This window comes from Marmota monax, unplaced genomic scaffold (genome assembly GCF_021218885.2).
Source record: "Marmota monax isolate L192 unplaced genomic scaffold, Marmota_monax_Labrador192_F-V1.1 WCK01_AAM20220418_F8-fsc00011, whole genome shotgun sequence".
In the NCBI taxonomy this organism is placed as follows: Eukaryota; Metazoa; Chordata; class Mammalia; order Rodentia; family Sciuridae; genus Marmota; species Marmota monax.
Genome location: NW_026693082.1, coordinates 13,229,625 through 13,255,020, shown reverse-complemented (window position 1 = coordinate 13,255,020; position 25,396 = coordinate 13,229,625). Strand labels below are relative to the sequence as shown.

The window sequence follows — 25,396 nt, the reverse complement described above, 5'->3', positions numbered from 1 at the left end:
CTCTGTACATTTAAAATTATCAATGCCTCCAAATCACCTGTCAGAAGCTATCCATGCATGTTTGTCCCTGCTGACTAAAGTGAATCATGTGAGATTTCGGAATCAACAGAAACTCTGACATCAGGCTGATTTATTTGGGAATCCCAACAGCTGAAGGAAGAAAAGCTACAACTAATAAGGTGTTAAACACAACCTGTGTGAGGTCTCAGGAACAAAGGCATGAAGTTGACACTCAAAAAATAAATAATCTTGACCACAGACTGCCTAACAATTGACACTTGAAATGGGCCTGCGGGCAGCCAAGGAAGGGAATCCAGAATGGACGGTTAAAGCTACTGTATGGCAAGGAAAAAGAAGTGCGCTCCCTTTGGGTCTGGATCCTTCCTTGGTATGAGAGTTGCTGCTTAGTGGCCAACAGCTCTGCTGCTCTGCTTCCTGGTGCAGGACTGAAAAATCACTGTCCTCCAAACCCAGAGTATCTGTCCCCTTGTGGTCATCATGAAATGCCTGATATTGGGAGACCCAACCTATGGGGTCTTGATCTTGTAGGTCAGTATGGAGATAATCCAGCTGTGCTGTGTGAAGTCTCATGATAGAGCTTTGGGTCTCTTCTCACTCCTTTGTCCTCTCATAGATTTGTCTTTGAGCATTAGTAGGCACTACTTTGTAGCCATCTCTCATGCAATCCATTCATACTTATTTTCTGCATTCTTCAGTAGAAGGAAGATAGTTTGCTTCCTTTCCAGGAAAAACAGAATTTAGGAAACCATTCTTGTCTTACAAATTGTTTGTAAAAAAGGAAACCATAAACCAAGATGATAAAAACTTAGGCGTTATGATTTTCATATGACTTCTTATATTTGAAGAAAATGTACTCAGTAACATATATGGCTCTTAAGCTACCACCTTGTTTAATCATTTAAATGATTTAATTTATAACCGCTTAAATTAGTAATCATTTAATTTACAGAGAATAAATGTAATGTTAAAAAAATAAAAATATAAAGCCATATTACCTCGTAGGATGAAGCATGCAGCCTTAATTGAAGGCCTGTGGATGCTCATGGCAGAGTCTTGTGAGCCAAATGGTTAATAGGCAGCTCAAAGAGGAGGCTGGGTAATGGAATTGGACAGCTCAATAGATGGCTTTTATGTGGAAACTTAAAAGCCAATTTAAGGCTATTAGTGTTGAGATAAATATAGTGTCACTATGAAGCTATTTAGCACTTCTCCTCTAACAGCTGCATATAAGCTAGAGGAGGCCCAGGTTTCTGGAGCAATGATGATGCCTCTCTGCAGCCTTTGGGTGGGAGGACCTCCAATGGTTTTCAGGGAAAGACTGAGGAAAATTCTAGTAAGCTACAAAGAACACATCTTGTTCTTGGAAATATTGATGATGTTTCATAAACACACTAAATGAGATAAGTAAAGCTCCATTTTTATCTGAATTTTATTATAAAAACAGTAAGTAACAGTAAGAATATTAAGAAACGAAAACCTGGCCATCTGCCTGCCTCCATGCATTCACCCTTCAGTTGATCACCTATTTATTGAACCTCTGTAAGGGGTTAGGCACTCACTCATGCTGCGAATACTAATAGGAAAAAAGCCCTTGTTTTTAAAGAGTTCCAGATCCACCAGTTGAAATAAAAAACAAACACATCATTGCACAGTTGTCCTGGAAATAATAACAGTGGCAACTAAACATAATTGTGTTCCAAATGCTTCGCATCTGTTTAACTTAATTCTTCTTCTTCATAACAGTTCTATAAAGTAGGTGCTATTAAGTGGAAATTGTAGCTCAGGAGGGTTAGTAACCTCAGGCACATGGTTATTTATAAGACAGAACTAGGATTAGACATCAAGCAGTATGGCTGCATGAATACATTCTGCTTCTCCATGAATTACATAAGTCTAACTGCTTAGATTACGCTACCCAGTTTTACTACTTTATTTATATTATGAGAATGTATATCTCTCTCGTCACTCATTTTTCTCTTCATCATAAAAAATTCTCCCCAATACTACTACCCCTTTGTCTTCCATGAAAATCACCTATCTTAAAATTTCTCTCTTCTTTCACTTGAATAATAGCTTGAAAGCTTCTCACCATTACCTTGGTGTTCTCAACTTTCATTGATTTTGAAATTCACTGAGAAATGACTTCATCCTCCAAAACACTCAAGAATTACTCTCCCCATGTTGACCAGTACCCTTCTCTTTGCAAAATCCAACTGCATATTGCGAAACTTTGTCTTTATTTCTGCAGAGTTTAGTACAGTGGCCCACACCTTTCTTCTTGCACCTTTATTCCTTTGCTTCTATGAAACCACTTTCCCTCAGTTCTTCTCTCATCCCTTTCATTTCTTCCCTGTCCATTAATTGTGTTTGCTTTTAAAAGAAAAGTATGAAGATGACCACAACATAAAACTCATTATTATTAACAGTTGGATTTTGAGGCATTAATGTGAGTTAAAAGGGCAACAAGGTAGAGTGGGGAATCTGCAAGCATAAGAAGCAGTGCAGATGTGGAAACAGGCTGAGTAGACAGTCTTGTAGGCTTGGGGACTGCACAGTTTGGTATGGTGTTCTGTGCTGCTTGGGGAAGGAGATGGGGTGAATAAAGAAATTGGGCCATGAAGGCCATTGTGGTTAGAACCTTGTCTTACAAATTAACAGTGAGAGGTGAGATTAATTTTGAGAAAGGAAAAGGACATGATGAAATGCTTGTTTAGGGGTCTAGAGGATAAGTGGGCTGGGGAGGAGGGAAGTTGGGCAAACCAGAAATACAGAAACTAGTTAGAAAAGTACAGGAATCTTGGCAAGACTTGAAGCTGGCTTGGCTGAGATGATGGCAGTTTAGATGGGGGAGGAAAGTAAGGATAAAATATGCTGTTATGGTTTGGATATGGAATGTTCCCCAAAAGCTCATGTGTTAAAAGCATGGTCCTCAACGCAGCAAGCTTCAGAGGTGGGGCTATTAGGCAATGATTCTATCATGAGGCCTCTGACATCATCAATGGATTAATCCATTTGATGGACTTGATGACTTAATCCACTGATAGCTGGATGGACTTTTGGGAGGTAGGACCAGGTTGGAGGAAGGAGGTCACTGGGGCTGTACTCTGGAAGTGCTTGTCTTCTCCCCACCTCCTTCCTCTTTCTAATTCTCTCTCTGCATCCCAACTGCCATGAGCTTAGACGCTCCCTCCACTAGGTCCTTCTGCCATGATGTTCTGCCTCCCTTTAGACCCAGAACAATGGAGCCGGTCCATCATGGACGGAAACTTCTGAAACCATGAGCCAAAATAAACTTTTCTTCCTCTAAATTGTTCTTTTCAGGCATTTGGATCAAAGCAATAAAAAGTTAACTAATATATGCATGGATATAAAGGAGGTAGAATATGGATTTGGGGTGGGAGAGGAAAGAAAGGAGTCCAATAGCAAAAGAAGCATCCACCAAGATTAGAAATACAGGAGGAAAACCAGGGTATATACCCCTCCCTGACTTACTTTGATTTCTCTCAGAATTGAAGTCTCTGAGTCATTGGTAACTTGTGTGCCTACATCATTTATCTTTTACTGTTTAAGAAGACAAAAACAATTCTCATTCACAGCTAAAATACTGGTCTTCTATAATTACAACACAAGGGTTTGCTGGAGTCCCCCTCTTCATAGAAATGTCAAGGGATGTAATGTTTTGAACACAGTAATGAAGCTTTCCTCAGAGAATTAATCAAACATCTCCTGCTAATGGAGGGTTTGTCCTCCAGTATACGATATAAATTCAGTACCTATTACTATCTAGAGGTACTGACACTTTAAAGAACTTCAAAATATTTATTCTGGATGAATGTCAGTGAAAACACGCAGGTTAGATTTGTTGGGAGGACAGGGATTCCCTGGAGAATGGGTACAAATCTCTGTACCTCTCAACCCTGTTGTGTGATATGGACAATATTGCTCCATACATTGAGATGGAGACCATGCACAGAGGTGTAAAGCCAGCACCTTGACCATTTGTAATTCTACCTCATATTTACGGGTAAAATGTGAGGTAAAATTAATGACAAAAAATTGCAGTACTGGGGTTGTGAGGACTCTGTGACTTGGGCATTTTAGGTTTTTGGTTTAGCTTTAAAAAAAAAGAAACTTTTCCAGGCAGTGAGTGTGGTCCTAAAAACTACCCCTCTCAATCACTGTGATTATTAATAAGAAAAAGTAAAAAAACCCCGACCAAATTCCCCCAAAACAGAATGAACTCCTTGCTGGTATTTTGGTATAGATCTCTAGCTTTGCAGTTGTTTCCTGGAACTGTGAAACTGATTGCTTGTGAAACACCCTCAGAGAAATTGAAGCTGAGATCTGTTTCAGCCTAGAAGGTGTAAAAGGAAACATTTTCCTCACAATGCCTATATTCTATTTTTTTTTAAGTACTCAGTAGTCAAGAGCTACATCCCATTTATTTCTCTTTGCAGGGACTAACTGATCTGTGCCGGGATGTGGCTCAACCCAAATGGTACAGTTGTCTTCACAACAGAGAGACTGTCACAGCTTAAGGGGACATGTGACAATGCTCATCAATTTACAAGCCGCCAATTTGAATGACCCTCTCTTCTGAGTTCTTGGTGTGGGAGCCAGTTTCCTGGAACCCAAGGCCAAGTTGTATGACCTCTGAAAGCTTCCATCCATCACATGTGGAGCCTGGCCTTATAATTTGCCATGTTGCATCTCTTTGTCTATCTCCTTGTTCAAATCCTCTACAACAGAGCTAATCTTATTCAGCGTGGTATCCTTAGTGACTTAGGGCGTGCCTACCATTTAGTTGGGGCCTAGCCAATATGTGGAGTGAGGACTGGAGAAATCCTTGGTCTCTGTTTCCCTAACACAGTATCTGGGACAATGGAGATATTCAGCAAGTATTTTAAATTAATAAATGACTGAATTCAGAGGATCTCTTGATAACCATGGTTCCAGGACTTTCTTGGATACAAAAATCTTCAGATGCTCCAGTCCTCATATAAAATAGACTGAAAAGTGTCTGCATATGACCTATACACATCTTTCCATAGGCTACTTAATACCTAATATATACCTAATATAATACTTAATACCTAATACAATGTTAACGCTATGTAAATAGTTGCTATACTTCATTGTTCAGTGATTAATGACAAGAAAAAAATAATCTGTATACATTCAATAGAGATACAATCTTTCCCAAATATTTTCAATCCTTGGATGGTCAAATCTGTAGATTCAGAACCCATGGATATGGAGGGCACAAGTCATGTTTCTCAGAGAAAAGATGAAGAGATGCTTTATTTCTCTAAAAGTGTGAAGGGAAAATTTTATACATAATTTTAAGTACTTCAAATTGTTAGAAATGGCTTAAAGAAAGGGAGCATTTTCAGTTTTAGCTAAATTTCATAATTCCAACATCAATTATTATTGTGATTATTTATAGCATAAAGTAGTTCACTGGTTTTATCAAGTGGTGTTATCTCTGCACCTTACTGTGCAATCTTCTATATCTTTCCATCATTGACAAGGTTTCCTGTATCATTCTAAGGAGGATAAGGTTCTTTACAAAAGGCTGTTTACAAAAACAGCATTTATAGTTTACAAAAACAGTATGTATAAGATTTATAGATGAGGAATAAAGAAAGAAGAGGAGAGTCGAGTCTTTGGGACAAACAAAGACCTGCTTCTCAGGGAAAACGTGAAGCTGCATCTGTTTTTCATGAAAGGCAACATCAATCTGTCAAAAGAGAAAGAAAAATTGACAGAGCACAGAGGGACACTCTAAGGACTCCTAGTTAGAGAACTACTTCGGGTTTTATAAGGATACAAACTAACAAGTTTTCACCGCTCTACAGTGACCTTGATATGTCACCAGTATCAGAAGGTAGTATACGTTTCAAAAACTTTTTCTTAATTTTTCATTTTAATACCATAAATTGAGATGTTGCTATCCGTTTAGAAATGGACATTATGAGCACATGTTTTCAACAATAGGTCACAGTTGCACAGTGTATTATCTGGGTTTGCTAAATAAGAAATCACAGCCCTAAAAGTCCCCTGTAGCATTTCAGAGAATCTGGTCTTTCTTGCATCACTGGGGCATACAGGCCAAAATTCTGAAGCAGCAGCTTTTGGCTTATCAGTATTTTGTTTTTTTTTATATTTTATGATTTCAAAAACAGGATTCACCAGACCCCCTGCTGCTGGCAAATCATTAAAACTTTCTAATGCTCTCAATAACATTCTTAAGAGAAGACCTTCTAAAATTATTCAACCTTTCATGCATTTTATTCATTTGGTTTTTATTATTAATATTTTTTTTCAGTAGTTTTAAGCTTACAGATTCTGAAGTCTAGTGTCTGAGAAGTGGCTTCTCAGATTTATGTGATTTTTGCCACTCCAATGGAATTTGTTGGTGACTGAGTTCTTGAGGTTTCTATCAACGTTTAATGATATGCTTCCAGGGTTTTAGTGAGAATAAATCAGCACTACTTATCCTTTGATGTCTACAAGATACATGGCCAGATTTCACTCTCCTGTTTGGAAGAGATGAGAATCAGGCAGATAGTGTTACTATGAAAAAGACAAAGCAAACACAAGACAGTATTTAACATAAAGAACCTGACAAAATAGAGGCAGCTCAATCCTTCAGAAAGGCAAACACTCCCACTGGACAGCATGCTAAATGATGTGGAAAAAGCGAGGCTGTTCCTTGACCACAGTAGCAGACTACATTAATAAGCTCCTAATGATCCTGGAGGAATTATAATTGCCAAAAGGTGAATCAGAATAGCTCAATAACAAGTTATCCCAAGATCTGTAACATTTTAATTACTCTAGGATAATGTTCAGGTTTTGTATTCATGTAAAAGTATATATGCCTTGTTTCATCTTATAAGGCTTTCTGTTAGATTATCTAATAACATCTTTTGAGTATTACAGTGTAGAATCAGAAGGCAGCTGTTTTTGTTAAATAAACATAAGTCCTGTATAAATAAGAGGTGGGCTGCAGAGGTTAATGGCACTGATGCTGAAATCAAACTGCCTTCCTGGTTACCTGACCACTCACAGATGATGAAAGGCATAACGCAACTTGCTCATAATATATGGGTGTGCTTGGGCATGCCAGTTAAAATAATTCAAGTCAAAGGTGTAGCATGCCTAGGAGGGTGCTCATGTTAGCTATGATTACATGAAATAAATGTTGTCTACATGGCCCTGAAAAATAAAGACATGAGTTCATTTTATACTGTGAACGACATTGTCCTATTCAGTGTCTTAACCTTGACAACCCAGCAGACCACATGCCCACAGATGTACATTCCAAGAATTTGAGAGCTCATGTCTGGGTGAACTGCCCCTGTGTGCTGGCATGGTTCCCTGTGCTCACTTTCTTGGGGGCAAGAAGGTCATTGTTCAGGGTAAATTATATGAAACGGCTAGCTGTTCTCATAAAGAACTCTGGAGTCTTTGCCTTTTCTGGTAATGGTGGTGAGATGTTTTCCTGCAACTAGTGGGAGAGATTCAAGTGGCTGCTTGCCAGCCTGCATGTGTGTGGTGGAACAAAGCTCCTAATGCCTCTCCTGGAGTAAGCAGAGCATTGTATTAACAGTTTCAAGAAAACCAGGGGAGTCCCCAGCAGGCAGCACAGCAGCAAGGTCTCCTTTGGAGGTTGAGTCAAAGGGACACTCATTGCTAATGACCCTTTTCTAGCAGTTTGACCCTTGATCTTTTGTCTTGATTTTGCCTGGTGCGCCCCTGGCCACCATGGAACTATTTCTCCTTAATGGCTGCTTTTCTAAGCACTGCATCCATGTCCAGAATTAAGTAGAGAGGGCTAGGAATTAGGACCTTGAGGGGCCACAGGTCCTCCAAAGGTCATACCTGGAAAAATCTCACTTCTCTGGACACTTCTCATATTTAGTAGAAGACTTCCTCACTTTCGCAAGTGTCTATTCCCCTCTGCCTTTTTTTTCCAATATAAAAATGAATGAATACTGTGATTTTGCAATCCCTCTCCTGAAATCATCACAATTAGAAAGACAACATACAGTGATTCTATCAGAAAGTGGTCTAAATTTAACTGAAAGGATTTACAAAATGAGAGAATGAAACCATACTCATTTGTTTTTAGTTATATTTCAAGGAAGCAACATTTAAATCCAGTTTATCTAAAAGCTCTGAAAATATACTTATTGTTTGACAACTGTAATAAAGTACTCTATCCTGCATATTTCTATAATTTTTTTGTCATATAATGATGGATAATTACCATAGCAATACATTGTGTATGCTAATATTTTGTAGAAATAGCCTCAAATAACTTTTTATCACTCTACTTCACATACTTCATTTAATATAAATATATGTGAAATTCTAGTGCATGATAACTTAACTTCTGTCACCCTTTCTCCCCTTCCTTATAGTTGTCATGTTCCCTTCTAATTTCAACTATTACCACTGGAAATGCAATTTACAATTCTCACACCACAGCTTATGCAGTTCTGTATTAATACAGCTCTATTGCCCAGTCCCACGGGACGCTCAACCTCAATAAGTTTGTAAAGAACTTCTCATTTTCTTCCAACTTCCTTTTCCTAGACTGGTTCTTCTTCTAACCTCCTATCATAGTACCAGTATTTGAACTGTCCATGCACAAACTTTTTGGATATGCATTTAAAAAAAAATTCCTCTCCTTTCTCCTTTCTACTTGAGGTCCTGGTTCTGTTAGATTTTTCTTAACAATGGATCATTTCCTATCCAGTCTCAATTCGTAACTTCATGCTTCCAATTCCTTTTTTGGTTCTAATTTTGGTCCACTTACATTGTTATGCAATTGGTAACCTCCAAACCCTGCTCTGATTGTTTCACCCTCTTGTATCAAATAAATTCAGACCTCCTTCTTCATTCAAGCCACCCACAGAGTGTGTCAGTCCTGCTTTCCATCATGTACTGCCAAGGAGTCTTTATCTTTCTTTTGTTTGACTTGTTTTAAAAGTGATTCCATACAGATCATATTGTATGGTCTTCCTAAAATTTCTGTAAGCATGAGATGATTTATTCATGCTTCAACTGAGGAGAAGAAGATGGAGAAGAAAGGTGGACTGGCCCAAAAGAAACCTCAGTTGGTCAAGAATCATTGCCTAGCTGGGCATGGTGGTGCAGCCTGTGATCCTAGTGGCTCAAGAGGCTGAGGCAGGAGGATGGCAAGTTCAAAGCCAGACTCAGCAACTTATCAAGGCGCTAAGCAACTCAGTGAGACCCTGTCTCTAAATAAAATACAAAAAAGGACTGGGGATGTGGCTCAGTGGTCGAGTGCACTGAGTTCATACCCCAATATCCAGCCCCCCCACCAGCCTGGCCAAATGGGATTGCCCACCACTCCCAGCAGCCTTTCTCTCTCTCAAGTAATCTTAGAATAATTGGCTTTATTCTCTATTCATTTAAGTCCTTTTCATCTTTTAACGGTTCCATCCGTTCCTGCCCTGACTCATAGTGACTCATAGAGTGATTGCTTTTAATCACAGTCTGCCATTTTAGTTCTTTTCATGGCTTCAAGTTCTGTTTAAAATAAATTGTTCTCATTTAACCTTTTATAAACTTATTTTTTTTGTCTTACATAGTTTTTCAGTCTTGAGAGATCCTGCCCTATGTCCTAAGTGTGTTTGTGTTCCCTACTTATTATACTTAGTAGGGGGAAAACAAATATTTGGGTATGGGATCTCAGAATAGATTTCTCTAAATGGCAAGACATTTTCCCATAAACTGTTTTTATTTTATTTTTGTTTCAAAAGGATGTAGTATCTATATCACTATATCTAATATCCTTCCCATATGGAAAAACTGGTATAATGTCTCTTAGTCACCCCTTCTGTGCCTTCATGGGGCAGAAACTCCCTAAACATCCTTTGGTTTTCATTGAATCTTTGGCACCATCAACACTATTAGTCTATAAATGGTTGCAATGCAGTAGTACTTTGAGCATTTAGAAATTCATTTTTTCCATTTCTTGATATTTAATATTGCTCTACCTTAGGCAGACTAAATACAGAATGTAAGTCTGTTTTGTCACCTTGTGGCTTTAATTGAATCTGCCCATTTCTTATAATGACTGGCCTGGCATTCCTTCATCGAAGCTAACATTAATGCAAATCATTGCATTTAAGAAGGAAAAAGATGGTGAGTAGGTCTTTCAGCTTTGCACAAATGAATTACAAAATGCTTCACCCACACACTATCCCATGATGTATTTTTCTAACACTAGAAACATTTTCTTCTCTAAGCTACTCCTGCTGTTGAGAGAGCTTTTCTGATGTCAGTAAGCTTCCGAATGACACTGAATTAAGGTACATTTACCACAGGGCTCACCATGTCGTCTTTTACGTGTTCCTGGCTTCTACTGGGCATGGTAATTGTTCCAGGGTGGTCAAGGAAGACAGCCACTTTAGCAAAAAAAAAAAAAAAAAAAAAAACCCTGCAGGCTTCACACAAAGGCAGAGAATGGATGTAGCTTGAATGTACCTTAATTAACTTCCAAAGACTGACAGCAAAGATTAGTGAAATATTCTTGGCGCAGCCTTAAGGAACTAATATTGTGGTATTAAGCTGTGACCTTATTGAAATACAGAGGACTGAAGACAGGGACGCAGGATGTTTAGGGTATCAGCACAGAGAGTATTTTTCACGTCAGGCATGTTGCTGCTGGAGAACATGCTATTCTCCAAACACAATGAAGTTTTTTTCTCATTTCTTAAAGACCTAACAGATTTTATCAAGACTCATTTCTGTACTTCTAGAGTCCCTGCCTTACTCTCCTACAGTAAGGCTGACACAGAGAGAAAATGCTGGGTTCCAGTAGAGATTTTCAGACATGTGCACCTAAGAAGAGCCACTAGCAATCCATGGTTTGGTCCTCTGCTCTGCAGACACAGAGATCTCACTTTATAATTTTATGAGGAATAATTTAACTTTGCAGAGTCAAACTTTTTAAAATTCAGATTGCCCTATGATACAAATTACAAGGGATTTATTTCTTTTTAGTTAGGGAACGGTCGGTGTGTTTCTCATCTGGTATCCCTATTACCATAGAAACACAGAGATCAGAGCTAAAGGCATAGGAAAGGGAAGAGGGACTCTTCATTCAGGCTGGGTAACAGGATTGAATGTTTTCCATACTCCAATTGCATAATTTTCAGGGACTGAAAAAATTGGCCACTCTTGGAAACATCTTCCTCTTGATAAATGTTGACATATAATTGGACTATTTTTTTTCTAGATTTTAGTTTTGACCCCCTTGAGTACATTCAGGATTCATGATAGTGTAGTGGTGAAACACTTTGACCCTGAGTTTAATAGACTTATATTTAGGACATGTATCCAACATTTTACAGCTGTGTGGTCTTAAGCAATTTTCTAATACTTTACAGCTAGTGATGTTCTTTTTCACTTATAAACTCTGTACATTACAGGCAAAAATGTCACCATTAGATATCAAAAACTGAAAACAATATAGGTACAATTAGTGTAACCATTTTAAATCTATGGAAACCGAGACTTAGAGACATTAATAAAACTTGAAGTTAATAAAAGATGAAGTTTCCCAACAAAGCAAATTCCTCTAACATCAACTGTGGGTTTATCTTACCTACTATTTAAAAGTTGGTGACATACTTACATGTGAAAAAGAAAAAAAATCTCCCCACAGGCTGGTTAAAAGCTTTCAGTAAGCAAAAGGGATATGACAATGACCCAGCTTGTCATATGCTAGGTGCAGGTTTAGGAACATCTCATAACACTACGACACTGAAATGTGTTTGATTCTTAGATTACTTTTTTTTTTTTGAATTGAAGCCAGGTCTCACACCTGCTAGGCAAGTGCTGTAGCACTGAGCTACACCCCAGCCTGATCCTTGGACTCTTCTCAGTGCCTCATTTTCAGGGGTTCTCACACTGTCATATGGACTTCTCTCCTATTCACCACTTTCACTCTCTGTTTAGCATTCATGAAAGCCATTCTTTTTTTTTTCCTTTCAACATATTTTATTGGTGCATGATAGCTGTACACAATGATGGGATTTGTTGTTACATATTCATACATGTACACAAAATAACAATATTTTGGCCGATATCACTCCCCAGCATCTTTATATTCTTTTAAATGGAGAATCATAAAATTTACTCATGGGATAAGTCATGTAAGGATCAATTTTGCATATTTTCTTAAGCGATCTTGTTATGGTTTGGATCTTAAGTGGCCCCCAAGGGTCATGTGCTAAAGAGGTTTGGTTGCTAGCATGTGACCTACTGGGAGGTGGTACGACCTTTATGAGGTGAAGACCTAGTGGAAGGAAGTTAGGACACTGGTTGTGCCATTTGAAGGGATCCTGGGAAACTCAAACCCTCTCCTTTCCCTCTCTGTTTCCTGGCTGCCATGAGATGAGCAGCTTTGCTCCACCACATGCTCCTTGCCATGATGTTCTGCATCACCACAGGCTCAAAAGCAATGTAACCAGGCAACCATGAACTGAAACTGTAACTGTGAGCCAAAATCAATCTTTCGTCTTTTATAAGTTGACTTTCTCAGGTGTTTTGTGACAGCAATGTAAAGTTGACTGACACAAACTATATAGTCTCCTAAGCATTTTATCCTTAATAGAGATAACTTATAGCAATGTCTCTAGCATAGCACTCTGCCTAGCACAGAACTCCTGATCTCTGAAGACCCATATCTTCATTTGCCTACTTGACACCCCATATTTTGAAGTCATTCAGGCTCTTCAAAATATTGTGGCCTAAAATAACTCAACATTTGGTTCCTAATCTGATTCTACTTCCATTCTCCCTCTCAGTAAACTAGACCAACTCTTAATCCTACTGCCCTAGCTAGAAACCAGAGCATCCCCCGAGTCTGTCCTGTTCTTCATCTTTCTATGTTTTTCCATGTAATTAATTACCATGTCATGTTCTCTCTCAGCACTGTCTCATGGCTGCTTGCTGGTCTCTCCCTGGCTACAACCACTCTGCTTCAGCTGCTGTCCCCAGCACCTGTGCCCCTCCCACATTCCCCATCCCCAGATCTTCAAGCCATTCTCTATATACTGTTGCCAGAGCAGAATATTTCCAAAACACAAGTCTAATTTTGTCATTTGACTTAAAACCTTTTAGTAGTGTCCTATTTCTGTTTTAAGAACAAAACACAACTCCTTCACACGGCAATAGGGCCTGAGAAGACTGGGCCTTGTCCATCTTCCTTAACTCCTCTTTGTTACTCACCATATAAGCTTTCAGTCTCATGGATGCATTCCAGCCACACAGCCATGTGCTCACGTGCTCACGAGTCTTCCCCTAGGAATACACTTTCACCAGACTATCCCGATACTGTTCTCGAATTCTAGCTAAAAAAACATATTTTCAAAGAAGCTTTTCCTGAACCTGGGCTGGGAAAGATGTAGATGACTTGTCACATTTATTTTATGTTTGTGTGTTCATTTATCTGTATATGCCCAAAGTCTGAATGGCCTGGGAGTTAAGAGGCTGTGGTTCTCTTGTTTCCTATTATATCCTCAGCACCTAGCAATGGGCAGGTATGAAGATGCTCAACACACATTTCTTGAAAGAATGGGTGAGTGATAGGTTCTCAAAAAATTTTTTTGAACAAGTAGTTATTAACTGCAATGTAACATCCTCCAGAGATTCTATATTATGATTTGCTCCAATCAGAAAATCTTTAAAGTGGTTTCTTTTTCTAAAGCGAAATCTATGTTATACATGGAGTTGAAATTTTTACAGTGTGAGTTCATTTAAAACAAAGCACCAAATATGCACATCAGAGCAATTCTACCCCATAGAAGAAGGGGAGGGATACTTTTGTTTCCATGTTTTCCTTTGTATTATTCATGTCAAGAATATGATAGATGTTTGAATGACTTCCCACAGGCAAGCAAAAAGGACCTACCCTAAAATGACAAAAACCAGGGTGTGCTATTAGGTTGAGGAGTAGATAAGCAATGCCAGGGAAGAAAGATACAGTTTGGCAGACGTGCACTCACTCTTTTTACTTATAGATCCTTTCTGCATTGAAAGACAAACCAGGTGGAAAAAATATGGCAATTTTGGCTTTCTGTGTGGTTTTTTTTTTGTACTTTTGCATTTATTCTTCATGCATATGCAATTTTAGGGATCATAGCCAAGGCAAGGAAAGGGTGAATAATCAAGATACCATGCAAGAAAATGTTAAACAGAAAATTCACACGTGGACACTGAGCTGCTTGGCTCATTCACTGGACCTTTCCTTGATCCTGGACCCTTTTCAGCTTAGACATCAAAAAAGAAAATAGGTTAAGGGAGGGTTTTTCAAATTTATTTTATTAAAATGTATATTTGTAGATGTGCTATTGGGGGAAGTACTGAGACTGTTTACTTAATTCATGGGTTCCAAATTTAATTTATTGACTTTTCCCCTCTATTGAGTGTCAGTCACTAGAGATGCCTGGTGCTAAATGAGAAGTGAGCTATTTTGGTTGCTATTCAGTTTCCTCTACCTTGTCAAGTATTGCTGTCTTTTTCACGTGAGAACTTGGTTTACAATGGAATTTTACTAAGGCCATTGACAACTTCATTCTGAAATTCTTCTGTATGAAGAATGCATTGTGGAAAACATTCAAATTGGATTAAAATAAGACTTCAAACAACTTATTTTGTGTTTAACTTAGATATCTGTCAAGATAATAAAAGAAAAGCAGGGTTTTCTCAGTAATTAAATTACGGTGCCCAAGAGGGTTATGTGCAGAAGTTAATTTATCTTAGCAAAAAATAAAATAAAAACAAAGTTTGGATGCGATCTTTGGCTTAGCCCTGATGTTTCTGAAATAAAAACTGTTAGTTCACATGGCAACCTAATATCATACAAGAGTAGACCAGAGCCCCACTAGAGAACAGTGTTAGAGACGCTTCATTTTCACTCAGTAAAAGCTTTTTCAATGAATTACAATGACAATATTGTGAAATAGATAATTGGAAACCTTCCCATAAAATATGCTACAATCATAACCAATGTTCTTTTAAATGTAGGTCTTAGAATAAAAAAGGGATACTTTCAATAAAACGGAATAAAAGAAAAGTAAAAAACAGAATGCTATGTAAATGAGTTAATACTGAGGCTACCGTAAGCAGGTTGCATTTCACTACCTACGTAGGAACAGGAGATGTAAGGTGGGAATTTGCAACTGAAACCCCAAATGTAAATCCTGAATCCTGAAAGAGGTATACAAGTGAGGATAAAAATCCATCTTCTAATGGAGCTTGTTATTTATGCCTGGACTGTGGAGGGGAATAAAGTTTCAAGCTATGTAGCATTGAAAATCCTGAAATAAAAGGAAAATTAACATAGAGTCTGGCCCCTACTACTATAAATGCAAAACTTCTCCAAGGGTTTAACCCCTGAATCTAGGTTGTAGTTTTCCCACAGATAAAATCCTATTAAAAAATGAGTTTATAATCCAAAATTACTATACTCAAGGAAGTAATATCCTATGAGTAAGAAGTAAATGAATCAATTTGCAAGAGGTTTGGGTCTTGTGCCATCTGCTGTGTTTCATGGCCCAAGGAATAATTCCTTCTGGTAGGTCAAGGTGATTTCATAGGTGAAGATCATGAGTTGCTGAAGATTGAAAATGAAGCACCCAAAGAGCAGTGCCTGGATTGTAATTTGGCTTATTTTGCTAATAGCATTTCAAAAAACTATAGAGAAAGGAACCAACCATTCAAATGGGTACTGGGATGTCATAGAAGTGGTTTGTCCAAAGCAGAGATGTTACTGGATTTCTCTTGTCTCCTTTCTCTCTCTCTATTTTTTCTGTATTGTCTCTTTATTTCCTCTTTGGATATTATGCTCTTTCATTTTTCTCCCTTAATTTCTTGGAATGTCCTTGTCTTACTCTTTGGCCTGTCTTTGGTTTGTTCTCATAAGACTCATTCTCTCTGTGCCTCCCTCTTTGTTCTATTTCTTTCTCTCTCTTTTTCTCTTTCCTTATTCTGCAATTGGACTGGCCATTGTATTTTTAAGAAAACAATTGCAATATTTATTGAATAACATTAATAAATATTGTTCTTAATTAGAAAACGACTTTATAGGTTTTCTACCATTACACCATCAGAGTAGATTAAGCAATATTCTGTTTGCTTTTTCTTTCTTGCCTTGATTGGGAGGAGTGAAATGTGCCTAACGTCCGGATGATGGTAAAGTTTGTTGTTAATGGTTTTGAGTTTTGTACAGAGGAATGGTAATGGTATGAGTTTCAGAAAGATGAAATTGGTCTCAATGGGAACCAAGGTCTGGCTGAGAAGAGATCTGAGGCTTTGGGGCCTGTGAGAAGTTTATTATAATCTACATCTGAAAGGAAGAGGGTCTGCCCAAATTAGAAAAGCATTGTTAGAAGTGGAAGGAAAAAGACAGATGGAAGAAAACAGAGCAGTCTGCACAGGACTCCTGATCTACTGAGTATGGATTGGGCGAATGCAGGAGGCGGCGTGATGTTGCTGAGAACGCCTAACAAAGTGCTCGTTGAGCACATGGTACCCTGAACTCATGGTGAAAATCCAGCGGCCCTGTGTTCTGGGGTGAAGAGCACTGAGCTTTGGCTACCCCAGATGATGCCTACCTACTTAAAAATGCCACTTGCCCTATTCACACTGTGGATTGGTAAAGCTCAGATGAAACACTGATAATGATGAAATATTTTACAAGTATTAGCTAATGGTACCATATCATCAATCTGATCACTATGAGGTTGACACTTTAAGGGCAGAGTGACAGCAGAGGTCATGCATTTGGGGCCCAGAGACCACTGTGTTATACACCAGCCTTGCAAATTTGAGTCTGTCTCTGTCTCCCTAAATCTTCACTGGGTTATCTTGAAAAAGGGATAAAGACATCAACCTTCTTTCTTGTAAAGATTTAGTGATATACATGTTTAATGGTTTATTTGTGCACCTTTATTATTTTTCCCATGTGCATCCTGTAGCAATCCATACAGAAATTATTATTATTGTTATTATTATTTTGCCAATGAAACAAACTGAACTAAAGTAAGCATCAAGTAGACTTTTTCTATTTTTACACTAAACCTAATTCTTCCTGTCCCCATACAGATTATCAATAGGTGAAGAGCTCTCTGGGCAGTAGGTAGTCTTTTAGTGTGAATCCTTAGATCTGTTTAGACTGACATTCAAAATATTGGTGCCTTCTCGAATATTGATTCCATTTGAAATAAAATTCCTACACTTTATTCAAATTCAGAATGGAACTTCTTATTAAACTCATACACTAAAGCAACATTTAAAAATATTATCCATACAGTTTATTATCTATGGATAAGGAGCTTATCCATATCCAGGGGTACAATCAAGGCTTTCTTCCATCTTCTTCTGATAAAATCATTGCTGATTTTATCATCAGGATTTTTAAGCCTTTTCAGTAAAGGGCATTATTCTCACAGGGAAATAAAGCACAAGATAGCTCAAAGAATCCAGCACTGACCCCTGACCACCTCTGCCTCTCACATTTTCCTTTCTCTTAACTAGCAGAGACCATTCCTGGTGGGTTATTTTCAATTTGCTGGGTTTAAAGATGATTTGTGATTAAAGTCTTTTGACTCTCCTCCCAGTGGAAAGACTCCTCCTTCTTGTCTTTCAGCTCCCATGAGAAAAATGTCCAGTGCCAGGTGGGGCAGGGCGATCTGCTCTCTCTGTTCACTGCTCTTTGCTTTCATTATAAGATCGTTTATAATCCTTGCTCTTATTCTCTTTCCTGACAAGAAAGTACAAACTATTTCTCCAATTGGGAGGATGAAGACCTCCTTTACTTTTTAGAAGGTCTGACTTCCTGGTAAGCTAGTTTCCCAGCAAAGAGTGGTCTAGTGTATCCACCTCTCTTCATCTTTGGGGTCAGGGAACTGCCTGTTGGAACTTAATTTCCCATATATTCATTACCTTTCCAGTTATTCATTGAACAGCCTTATCTGATGGGTTTCTCTGAAAAAGGGGCTTGAACACTGAGAAGATTAAAGTTACAAAAAAACAAGCTTTAAAAGCCAAGCAAAACAAAGTGAAATAAGTTGGGTTCATTAAAACTACTTCAGTTTTTCACTATGAAATTTTAAAAGTGTAATATCACCTAATGGTAAATGGTATTATCAAAGAAACTCTATGGGGGCCAAACAAACAAACAACCCACAAAAAAAAATTCAAACAACAATAACATAACTACCATACAGGTTGTTCAGCCCTTTAAAAACATTAAGTCAAGAATGAGGCTTTGGTTGAGGCAACCAATCCACATCACTGAATCTTATTCCCATTATAGAATCAAGCATAAAATAAATGTGCATGCTATGATTGCTTTAGATTTCCATGCTTCTGTCTAGAAAGTTGTGCTTGATATTTGCAGGTAAATGAGAACTTACCATCATCTTTGTCGGGGAGGATTGTAACCTGAGCTCCTGGGAACTCTGATCCAATTCGCCCACCCATCGGCATGCTCAAAAGGACACGGAACGTTTCCTCTTCCTCATATAAGGAGTCATCAATAACAACTATCCGACACATTTTCTCCCTTTCATCTTTGTCAAAGCGAATAACACTGGTATGGTCCTCGGGCCTGGATATGTAATCCGAATAAGACAACACGGAAGTTGGCACAGTTCCGGTCGCTGTTCCTGGAGGAGGGGAGAATCCAAGAGGTTTTACGTAGAACATGTTACAGGGCATTTCCAGAAACTACTGTTTCATATGCAGTGTATGAAGTTACTTAAAAGTCTTCAGTATATACAATACCCCCAGAATTGCAATAGCAACTGTAGACTGTTCTAGTATCATGAGTCAACTTCAGGGTGATCTCAAACCTATACATCTCCAGTGTTTTCTCTTGTCTTTCCTGTCCATGTACTTTTAGATCAACACACTATTATAAACTAATAGTCCCTCTATTCAAATGCTTGACATCTATTAATCCTCTCAACTATCATTTTGGGTTTTATACATTTGGTAACTGAGGTTTACAGACATTAAACCACTTACTCTGGAGCTCAGAGCCCAGAGCTTATTCTAAAGACTATTTTCATCATTATTCTATACTGCCTTCAAATTCATATACAGAAATAAAAATTTTAATGGAACATCTGCTCAGGTATCAATGCATATGTGACTTTTTCTTTTGCATTCTTAGAAAATTGTCTGCTTTGCTGGGCTCAGTGACTCACGCCTAAAATCCCAACAATGTAGGAGGCCAAAACAGGAGGATTGTAAATTCCAGCCTCAACAATTGTCTCAAAATAAAAAGGATTGGGAATGTAGCTCAGTTTTAAAGCACTCCTGGGTTAAATCCCCGGTGCCAAAAAAGAAAATCTACTGCTTTCCCAGAAGGCATCTAGTACGTTAAAGAATATCATGTATTCGTTTTAATTTTGCATGACATAAATCACCTTTCATAGGGTGCTTGTCCAAGAGCAAAACAAGTATTTTGAAATGGTTTAAAATGAGTTTCACACTAGTTTTAAGTTAGTTTATATTCCTTGGATATACATTGCTGCTTTTTTCTTTTTGTTTGCTTGTTTTAAACAATAACTCCCCTCAACCTGAAGAGCTTGAATGGGCTTCAGTTTCTTGTCATCTGAAAAGCCTTGAGAATTATAGTAAGTGACCATGTGGAGTCAGAAACATCTGCGGTAAGTAGCAGATGCTCTCTGGGGCATCCTCAGAGGTGTGACATGGAAGACAACTTCTGAGTAAATGCTTTTTTTTGTGATTATAAAAACTTCAATCCCTTCATGGCAAAATATCATGGCTCCACCATGTTAAAGAGAGGCTTATTTACATGGTTTGGTTCTATTTCAGTTTAGTTTCTACCTTGCTGTGTGTAACAGATCACCATGAACTCCTGGCTGACATCTCCTGTCCTCCTGATGGGAATGAACAGCTCACCCACATCTTCTTCAATGGAATATTCAGACTGGGGAATGAACACAGTTGATTCTGAAGAGAAAACACAATCAAGGTGCTATGATTATTTTGTTTGAGCTTTAATTTCCTGTGCAAATTAAAATTTCTCTAGTGACTAATTCTTTTTTTCCTTTTGTATATTCTTTTAGAGTAATAGTGTGAGGGTTAAAGAGAGGAGGGGGAAAAGAAGGAGTTGTAATGTATGCAGGCTGTGGGCCACTGATGTTTTAAATCTACACAAAACCCAACATGACTTTTATCTCCAGTGTATTGCTCATTTCTCAATTAATAAGTGCTGCTGACAGAGTTCCTTTAAATCCAACTTTATTCTCCTTTCCCGGGAGGGGTATAATCTGAGAGGTTTGTGACCTCAGTCATTTCCTCAAACCTTATGGGGTGGGTGGGGAGTGGAATCTAGGCTTGCACAGTTGAAAATACTTGCCAAGACTCTCCCTGGTGGAATCAGGATTAGAACTCAGCTCTTGTAATGTCTACTCTAATTCTTTTCACTCTTAAGAGTGGTCCTTTTGGATGATTCATGATTTAAAATATAATAATACACTGGTTGACACTTTTCAACATAACAGTTCCTTTAGAATTCATAGATCTATTTATCAGTTGCATGGAATGTTTCTGCAGTATCCTTTCCTAGCAGGATAACCATAGCATGGGGTATATAAATTAGATTTATGTACTATTATAAGTAAGTTTCAACAATTCACTTTTAACATAATTAAAAGGTACATTAAATAATAAAAATAACATAATTAATTAAAATTGTTAAAAAAATAGTTACTATGTAAAATTATAAAACCATTGAGTTCCATAGTTTGACATCATAAATCCCAAACAGGCACCCTATATTTGATTGGGAGGGTGTTTCCCTGAAAGTCTCATATCCAGGGGATCCAACATGGCGGCGAGAGGGGAGGCAGCGCTTTCAGTACCTCCTCAACAAAGGGGTCAGAGAGACGCATGGATACGCTTAGATATGACCTGCTGAGAAACTCCTAGCAAAATTCCACTAAAGAGAGACCGGCCGGGAATAGGAAGGATTTTTGGAGGTGACAGTCTGCGCTAGACGAGTGAATCTCCGCCACGCAGCGCAGAGGTCCAGACCCGCCAGCCGCTGCCCGCGCGACTCGGCGACTGTCGGCTGCCTGCACGCGGCCCGCGTCAGGGCGGATAGCCTCCGAGGCGCAGCGCAGCGCAGCAGGAGCGGTGCAGGGACTCTAGGAAGAGGTCTCTCGCCAAGCCTTCATGAAATAGCAAACCGGGAGCTGAAACCAACCAGAGACAGACCAGTCCCACCCCTCCCTTCGGACACTCTGGCAAGGAGCCTGGGGCCTGCCATAGCAGAGTGGTGACATCACCAGAGTTCCGCCGACAGAATTCCTTCCCAGCGGAATCCACATTAGCAGGTGTGTGACTCCCACCCCCTCCAGATACAAGCAGCCAGGAAACCACCGGGGGCGTGTCTGTAGGGAAGCAGAGGGGACTCCAGATCCCCACCTCCCCTTAACACCAGCGGCGACACCCAAGATCTTAGCCGCCAGTTTCTGGGGGCGTGCCCACCAAAGGGGTCCTGAAAAATTTAACTGTTGGTTCCCAGATCACCCCACCACAGCACTGGGGCTTAATTGAATGATAGAGAGGGTGTTCATCGTTCGGGATATAGGACACGCGGTGGGGCTGCAAGTGTAATCAGATCCTTGGGGAACCACCTCTGGTGAACAGGACCTGGCTGGCTGGCTGGGAGGAGGAACAGGGGGAGGGGCCGGATAAGTGAAAGGGCTCTGGACTAACAGGATTGAGAGACTCCCAGGAGCCACCGTACAGGGATTTCTGTCAGCACATAGAGGGCAGAAGCTCAGCTCAGAGGGCACAGCTCCGCCTATTGGAAGAGAAGAAAATGGGATTCAGCCATAGAACAGGGGATGCCAGCATGGCAGAGATCTGATGTCATCGGAGAGCGGCCGAGGAGAAAACTTCATCGGTGCCAGCGGCGACGGAAACAGTTGGTCCCCTGGTAGGGAGGGTGAGTCACAGATACCCGAGTCTCTCTCGCTTTGTCGTCGAGCCAGAGGCGAGGAGAGGGGCCGCCGCCCACGCCCGCAAGGTAGGAAGACCTGCGACCAACCTGCAGATCAGGCCCAGCGGTCTGCAGGCGTGGTAAGAGGGGCAGGGCAGAGCCACCGCCCGCGCTGGCAAGGTAAGCAGACCTGCGACAGACCTGTGGATCAGGCCCAGCGGCCTGCCAGCGTGGTACACACTTCACCCCAACTGGAGTAGGGGCAGAGCAGAGCCTTAGCCCGCGCCCAGATCAGGCCCAGCGGCTCGCCTGTGTGGTGGTCAAGTGACCCCAATTGGAGTGGGGGCGGAGCGGAACTGACACCCTTGCCCACAAGGTGGGCAGACCTGTGACCAACCTGCAGATCAGGCCTAGCGGTCCCCGGGCGTGGTAGGAGGGGCAGGGCAGAGCCTTCGCCCCCACCTGCAAGGTAGGCAGACCTGCGACAGAACAGCGGATCAGGCCCAGGGGTCCGCGGGCGTGGTAGACACCTCACACCAATTGGAGGAGGGGCAGAGCAGAGCCCCTGCCTGCACCTGCAAGGAAGAATTTTCAACTATACAAGAGCAACATAAATATATAGGGGGGGGAAAAATTTCAAAAACACAACAGTTTCACCAAGAAGAAAGAAACGCAAGCAGTATGAAAAGACAAGGAAAGAAAGGACTACAAGCAATGCAGGTCAGCTCAACTTTAGAAGAGGTAACAGCTGCAGCAGATGGAATGTCAGATAAAGAATTCAGGATATATATGCTTCAGATGATCTGGAGTATCAAGGAAGAAATTAGACAGCAAAATCAGACAATGAAAGATCACTTCGACAAGGAATTACACAAACAAATCCAGGAAGCAAAGGATCAACTATACAGGGAGATAGAGGTTATAAAAAACAAACAAACAGAAATCCTAGAAATGCAGGAAGCAATAAACCAACTTAAAAACTCAATTGAGAGTACTACCAGCAGAGTAGAACACTTAGAAGATAGAACATCAGACAATGAAGACAAAGTATTTCAACTTGAAAAGAACATAGACAGCTCAGCAAGACTGTTAAGAAACCATGAGCAGAACATCCAAGAAATATGGGATAACATTAAGAGACCAAACTTAAGAGTCATTGGGATACAGGAAGGTATAGAACTCCATACCAAAGGAATGAGCAATTTATTTAATGAAATAATACGAGAAAACTTCCCAGACTTGAAGAATGAGACAGAATCCCAAATTCAAGAAGCCTACAGGACGCCGAATGTGCAAAATTATAAGAGATCCACACCTAGACACATTATAATGAAGATGCCCAACATACAGAATAAGGAGAGAATTTTAAAAGCTACAAGAGAAAGGAAGCAGATTACATTTAGGGGCAAGCCAATCAGGATAACAGCTGATCTTTCAACACAGACTCTGAAAGCTAGAAGATCCTGGAATAACATATTTCAAACACTGAAAGAAAATGGGTTCCAACCAAGAATTGTGTATCCAGCGAAATTAAGCTTCAGGATGGAAGATGAAATTAAAACCTTCCACGACAAACAAAAGTTAAAAGAATATGCAGCTAGAAAACCATCTCTTCAAAACATCCTCAGCAAAACATTACAGGAAGAGGAAATGGAAAATAACAATGAAAACCAACAGTGGGAGGTAGGACAGTAAAGGGGGGGGGAATAATCAAAGAGGAAAACAAACCATGTTTAGTAACATAAATAAACAAATATGGCTGGAACAACAACCCATATCTCAATAATAACCCTAAATGTTAATGGCTTAAACTCACCAATTAAGAGACACAGGCTAGTAGAATGGATCTCAAAACAAGACCCAACAATATGCTGCCTACAGGAGACGCATTTGATAGGAAAAGACATACACAGGCTGAAGGTGAAAGGTTGGGAAAAATCATATCACTCATATGGACTTCGGAAACAAGCAGGAGTGTCCATACTCATATCAAATAAAATAGATTTCAAGCCAAAGTTAATCAAAAGGGATAAAGAGGGACACTACATACTGCTTAAGGGAACCATACACCAACAAGACATAACAATCATAAATATATATGCCCCAAACAATGGCGCAGCTATGTTCATCAAACAAACTCTTCTCAAGTTCAAGAGTCTAATAGACCACCATACAATAATCATGGGAGACTTCAACACACCTCTCTCGCCACTGGACAGATCTTCCAAACAAAAGTTGAATAAGGAAACTATAGAACTCAATAACACTATTAATAACCTAGACTTAATTGACATATATAGAATATACCACCCAACATCAAGCAGTTACACTTTTTTCTCAGCAGCACATGGATCCTTCTCAAAAATAGATCATATATTATGTCACAGGGCAACGCTTAGACAATATAAAGGAGTAGAGATAATACCATGCATCCTATCTGACCATAATGGAATGAAACTGAAAATCAACGATAAAAGAAGGAAGGAAAAAGCATACATCACTTGGAGAATGAACAATAGGTTACTGAATGATCAATGGGTTATAGAAGACATCAAGGAGGAAATTAAAAAATTCTTAGAGATTAATGAAAACACAGACACAACATATCGGAATCTGTGGGACACATTGAAAGCAGTTCTAAGAGGAAAATTCATTGCTTGGAGTTCATTCCTTAAAAAAAGAAAAAACCAACAAATAAATGATCTCATGCTTCATCTCAAAATCCTAGAAAAAGAAGAGCAAAACAACAGCAAAAGAAGTAGAAGGCAAGAAATAATCAAAATCAGAGCTGAAATTAATGAAATCGAAACAAAAGAAACAATTGAAAAAATTGACAAAACTAAAAGTTGGTTCTTTGAAAAAATAAACAAAATCGACAGACCCTTAGCGATGCTAGCGAAGAGAAGAAGAGAGAGAACTCAAATTACTAGCATACGGGATGAAAAAGGCAATATCACAACAGACACTTCAGAAATACAGAAGATAATCAAAAATTATTTTGAATCCTTATACTCCAATAAATTAGAAGATAGTGAAGGCATCGATAAATTTCTGAAGTCATATGATCTGCCCAGATTGAGTCAGGAGGATATAGACAACCTAAACAGACCAATATCAATTGAGGAAATAGAAGAAACCATCAAAAGACTACCAACTAAGAAAAGCCCAGGACCGGATGGGTATACAGCAGAATTTTACAAAACCTTTAAAGAGGAACTAATACTAATACTTTTCAAGCTACTTCAGGAAATAGAAAAAGAGGGAGAACTTCCAAATTCATTCTACGAGGCCAACATCACCCTGATACCTAAACCAGACAAAGACACTTCAAAGAAAGAAAACTTC

At 39.3% G+C, this 25,396-nt stretch overlaps 1 protein-coding gene across 1 annotated transcript in view; it reads right to left on the bottom strand.

Moving 5' to 3' along the window:
• Frem2 (FRAS1 related extracellular matrix 2) overlaps positions 1-25,396 on the bottom strand; it is a 179,761-nt gene that overhangs the window by 59,934 nt on the left and 94,431 nt on the right. Inside the window, exons 5-6 of the mRNA XM_046454228.2 lie at positions 19,927-20,052; positions 18,486-18,737 (exon numbers count right to left, since the gene is read on the bottom strand). Of these exons, the coding sequence (XP_046310184.1) occupies positions 18,486-18,737; positions 19,927-20,052 (378 nt within the window). The remainder of the gene's footprint in view (positions 1-18,485; positions 18,738-19,926; positions 20,053-25,396) is intronic.